The sequence below is a fragment of the Amphimedon queenslandica genome, unplaced genomic scaffold (assembly GCF_000090795.2).
Source record: "Amphimedon queenslandica unplaced genomic scaffold, v1.1 AMPQUscaffold_13330, whole genome shotgun sequence".
NCBI classification, from domain to species: domain Eukaryota; kingdom Metazoa; phylum Porifera; class Demospongiae; order Haplosclerida; family Niphatidae; genus Amphimedon; species Amphimedon queenslandica.
The window spans coordinates 149,829-155,189 of NW_003546434.1; the positions used below are offsets into that span (position 1 = coordinate 149,829).

General features: G+C 34.5%; 2 protein-coding genes across 2 annotated transcripts in view; both read left to right on the forward strand.

The window, feature by feature from the left end:
* Positions 1-734: 734 nt before the first annotated feature.
* Positions 735-1,781, forward strand: LOC105313286 (NTF2-related export protein 1-like). Its single transcript, XM_011406580.2, has 3 exons — positions 735-918; positions 1,004-1,148; positions 1,509-1,781. The coding sequence occupies exons 1-3, from the start codon at positions 814-816 to the stop codon at positions 1,706-1,708; spliced, it is 450 nt and encodes a 149-aa protein (XP_011404882.1). The 5' UTR covers positions 735-813; the 3' UTR covers positions 1,709-1,781.
* A 201-nt stretch (positions 1,782-1,982) lies between these two features.
* Positions 1,983-5,361, forward strand: part of LOC105313287 (multiple myeloma tumor-associated protein 2 homolog) — a 5,434-nt gene continuing 2,055 nt past the window's right edge. Inside the window, exons 1-6 of the mRNA XM_019998271.1 lie at positions 1,983-2,158; positions 2,228-2,282; positions 2,724-2,772; positions 2,905-2,954; positions 3,104-3,256; positions 3,565-3,625. Coding sequence (XP_019853830.1) covers positions 2,059-2,158; positions 2,228-2,282; positions 2,724-2,772; positions 2,905-2,954; positions 3,104-3,256; positions 3,565-3,625 — 468 coding nt within the window. The 5' untranslated portion in view covers positions 1,983-2,058. The remainder of the gene's footprint in view (positions 2,159-2,227; positions 2,283-2,723; positions 2,773-2,904; positions 2,955-3,103; positions 3,257-3,564; positions 3,626-5,361) is intronic.

Consider the following 5,361-nt stretch of genomic DNA (forward strand, 5'->3'; position numbering starts at 1 on the left):
CACGACTGCTCATAGTTATATTACTGTATGTAATATATACTTGTTTCAGAGGAAAGGACATGTTGCTAATTGCATCTCTAATGCTCTCAATATATATTGCAGTAGAGTCTATTGCTAGGCCTTTTAAACGACTGTCACTGAATATTTTCAATTTGTGTCTCCTTTCATTTTCAGCTCTTATTTATGGATCTAGCTGGTACTTCATGAAAAGTGATCATGAAGACGAACTAATGATCATTATTGCTGTTTCTAATGCTGTTATCATTACATCTTTGCTTGGTGTAATCATTATACACATTTTATGGGTAACTGGTCTATTAAAAAAGATAAAGATTAAGTTTAGGAAGTATTGGTTTCATCGTCTACCACGACAGAATCAAGAAGAAGCAGCTCATGTTGATATGAGTGGATCATTTTTTGAACCTTATGATAGAGTGAGAGAACCACTCCTCTCCTCAGCTTGTGTTCAATATCATTAATATAGCTGACTCTTTTGTTTGTTGTGTGAATTTTATACTTTATTTTCAGTGTTCCTGCATGCACACACAGCTACCTAATGTTATTAATAATAACTATATGCAGTTTTTCCTGTATTAATGAAGTACAAATTTTATAGCATTCTTGTAATGGCTACTGTAGTTGTTGTATTCTAGTGTACATTTTGTCACTGAATTGAATTTTATTGATTTTGGACATAGCTAATTTATTTATTGAGTTTTTTATAGCAACGCAGTGATAGTGCAGTGAATTGAACTACAGTTAGCGCTAGCTCCACCTAAAAAGTTATAATGATAAATCCGCCCACAATTCAAAATGGCCTCAAGTGCTGAAGCTTTTTCTGTGAAGATCCTGGAAGCATGTGAGGCAGGAGAGACCTTTGTAAAAGAGTTTTATTCCACTGTAGACAGGAGAAGAAACGTAAGACATTAATACTTCTATATTTTCTTCCCAATATGATCAAAACTAATACTATTCTCTCTTTCTACTTTTTATATATACTCAGTTGTTATCAGGTTTTTATTCTGATACATCATTCATGGTCTGGAATGGTCACACTCACACTGGATCAGCTAATATAAGCAACTTCTACCAGTCATTGCCAACCAGTGAACACGAAGTGACATCATTTGACTGTCAGCCTCTCAATGGTACTAATGCATGACATGTATACTCAGTGGTAATACATGTCATGTAGTTTATTATTGTTTAAAGATATGCAAGTTTCTGCCAAGATTCTTTTCAAAATTCTAGAGATGCGTAGAATAAAGCAGTCAAATTTATTTATACTGTGGTTCTACATGTATGTCATGTGTACAGAACTATAGTTAAGCCAAAATCATTCAAAATACAATGTATAATATAGCTACTTAGTTTCAAGAAACTTGTTTTTTGCAAGTTTTTTTTTCTTTCTTGCACTCTTTATACGTCTTTGTATTGATCAAAATTGGCAAACGTTAATTCACAAGAGCAAATTTTTATTTACTAACATTTTTTTTTTCTTTTTAAAGATGGTCGTGATCAAACTCAGGTACTTGTATCCTGTTCTGGTCAAGTTTTATTTGACACTCCAACAGAAGGCGTGGCTGGAATGGGAGGGGCCAGCAATTTTGGCTCCAATCCTACTAATTTTCATCAAAGTTTCATACTTGTGAAGCACCCCGAGTACTGGAAGATTGACAGTGACTGTTTCCGTTTTCAAGAACTATGAAAAACACATATATTTACCATTGATGGATTATAATTATTGTAAAGTATTCACAATATAAAGAATCAATATCTAATCCAGCCATTTTAAAATCGCCTATATCAGGGCATAGGACTGTTGCAGAGTGAAGGCAAGCATGGAGAATAAAATTTTAATATTGTGGTATGAGTATTGTGTTACAGCTCCATAATAGACACAATGCAGAGTGCAGTTAATCATCACATAGATATTAAAATAAATAAAATACCTTTATCTCATGCATTATTAATTAATTGGCTGGGTGTGGTCATTGTATTTAGTACATTAAGTAGTGAATTTTTACCTCGGTTTTCATCCAGTTTTATTTAAATACTATGAGTCTGTACGAGCCTACAAGAGGCGGTAACAGAGGAGGAAAGGATCAGTTCGCTTGGGAAGATGTAAAATCCGACAAATACAGAGAGAATTACCTGGGTAGGTTTGATTGTACATGTGTGTTTAATTTATGATTGATTTTGATATTTTATTATTTTTATATTGTAGCTCATTCCTTGATGGCTCCAGTTGGTAGATGGCAGAAAGGGAGGGATCTAACGTGGTAAGTATATCACTATACAGCTGGTATACTAGATCAAAATTGAAAAGGAGAGAATTCTCCATTTTTATTACATTTTCTAATTAATACGTGCCCTTATATTACCGTATAGTGGGTTATTTTTAAGGATAACAAATTTTGCAGATTTTTCAAGATTTGCAAAATTAAATTCCTTGAAAATCAATTAAATACGGTACAAGATGGTAGAATAGCGGAAATTCGCAAAAATTAATTCTGCAAAATTCCGGATACAGGTCATTTGCGAAATTTATTATCCTTGAAAAAAATCTGCTATACGGTATGTAGAAAGTTTGAGGTGATTCCAATCTAAATTGGATTTTGTATGAAATTTTAAAGTTGCTCCAAAATTGGGCCAAAGACCACATGTGGTATTTCATCAGAAATTTAATGTATAACATTTTATGTCTGTTTGATTGTGTCTAGGTATACCAAAGAGTCAAAAGTATCAGGAAGAAAGGAAGCTTTGAAAAACGTAAATAATTAATCAATAAGATCTGGTAGCAGTGTAATTATTTATTTATTATTAAGAGAGAGAGAGAGAGAGAGAAAACACCTTGCATGTAGTATTATTATTTTTATTATTGCTTTTTTTCATCATTGTTAGGAGGTTGCAGCTGTTAAAAGAGCTGAAGAAGAAGCTATGGCACTCGCACTGTAAAAATTTTTCCTCTTTCCTTTGTATCTAAATTTCTCTCCCTCCCTCTCCCCCACCCCCTCTCTCTCTCTCCCTCCCTCCCTCCCCCCCTCTCTCTCCCTCCTCCACCCTCCCCTCACTGATCCTAATTCTCCTCTCCCTTCATTAGCGGTCAAAAGCTACCAGCTGTTAAATCAGTTGCTCCTGGTACCAGCAACTTATCAAAAAGAGAACTGATTGATGTCTGTAGGAGAAGATCCTCCGAAGGTGCTACAGACACAACTACAGGACGCGAGATTATTGAAGGAATTGGATACAAGAGGTACATGTCTTAGAGATAAAGGAGAGAGAGAGGAGGATGAAGAAATATTATTTAGTGGGAAATTTTGGAGGGAGTTAAATTTGCTGTATTTGCTAAATTTTGATGATTGGCAAATTTTGATGATTGGCAAATTTTAATTTAACAAATTTGTGGCCACGTGCCATTGAGCATGCATATAATGGCTCAAAATGATGGATTTTATTTTGATGAATGGCTATCAAAATGCCAAATTTAATTCCCTCCACCACTATATTGTACATGTACATGTATTTGCTAATAATAATCTCTTTATTGTGTTTCGTTTGTAGTCAAAAGAGACAGCTATTGAGTACTTCAAATCCATCAGAAGAAGGCGTGACCAGTTTTGAAGTTAGTAAACCACACCCAACCACGCCCACTTATTAATTAACATATTGTCTCATGGAGAATAACCCTATGCTGTCTAGTAACTGATAAAACAGCAATCTATGTAGCTATTCTTTTGGATTTTTTGCGAATTTTTAGAGTTTCTCAAAAATTGGGCCAAAGCCCCTGCACTATTATACCAAAAAATTGAAAAGGAGAGATTTTCTATTTTTATTATTTTTCTTGATGCATATACAAGCTCTTATGTTGTGTAGAAAGTTTTGAGTTGATTCTAATCAATATTCTTTTTTATGAATTTTTTAAGTTGCTCCAAAATCAGATCAAAGTCCCTGTACTATTAGTAACGCGGTAGCGTTACTAAGTAGGATTCACCCCCAAACAAAATGGCTGCCACGACTTTTGCAGCCTTGCTATACCAGGAAAACGAGCTCCTATGCTTACCAGACTTCTTAGAGGACCTCATCTTGACCAGAGGACTCCATTGGTACCACTAGCGTGGCTCTAGACCTTGTCTAAGAGAAAATCCAAAAATCGGCGAACCGGCCGTTTTGTTCAGCCACCTTTTTTCATCTTCATCATCATCATCAAGTCAGAAGTCCTGTCAATCCAGTTGTCGGTGTGTATCTCAGTATCAGTTGGTGCTACAAGGATAATTCTTACATCAATCTACTCCAACAGTCTATGCGCAGGTCCATGTCCCATCAGATCATTCTTCAAGTGAGGAAAAAGTGATACTGTGACTGCTGGATCGAGCCATCTTAGCTGCATGCCGCCATTTTGTTAATTAATGAAGTTTGCCATGTGCTCCAAAATTTGGGTGTGGTCGCGCATGCTCAGATCTGCCATAGATATTATAGACTACGTAACAGAAGTAACGTAACATTTGCAAGTAACAGAAATTTGAACAATATCACAGTATATTTGCAAAATAACAATGGTATCATTATTTTTTTCATTATAGTCATGTTACACAAACACTAAAGTATTGAAATATTATTAAAATAACAAAAAATCAACATTGGTTTAAATACAGTCTTCCTTTGAATGTCGTCGATGAGTAGCCATTTTTTGACCACACCCACCAAAATCCAATCACGGACCCTGTGTCAGCTGGTTTGTACTGGTTTGAATGGATCACGTGACCTAGTTTCCAATCCCGGTTACGTAGTCTATAATATCTATGGATCTGCACTCTCGAAGAAGCAAGTTATTTTACCAAGCTATGCGAATCAACTTACTGCAATACTTTAGTGGAGGTTTCCAGCTAAAAGAAGGTATTGATTTTACATGTTACTGTTTTATCAAGTGTGTTATTTTATTTTATTAAAAAAACAAACAATTAATTAATGTTATGACTTATGATATGCAATGATAATTATGCCCTTGACAACAGCCTGGAAGAACAGGAATAGCAGGGAAGATGGACACTTTTAGCTCACAGGTTCTTGAACAAGGACTTGTGTCAAGACTAATTCCTTCAGCATGTCTATTTGATGCTGTCTCTCATAAATGTTATAACAATGATAATAATAAAGAAAATTATTGTTTGTGTAAAATCAACAAGCATCACAATTGCAACTAAAGAAATACTATAAATATTATTTTAAAAATCAACACAAACAAGAACATAAAAAATTTATAAAAAAAGATGAAGTAGGATTCTGAACGACCAACGAAAATATGAAATATTATAAAAAAATCAACACAAACAAGAACATAAAAAATTTAAAAAAACAAGA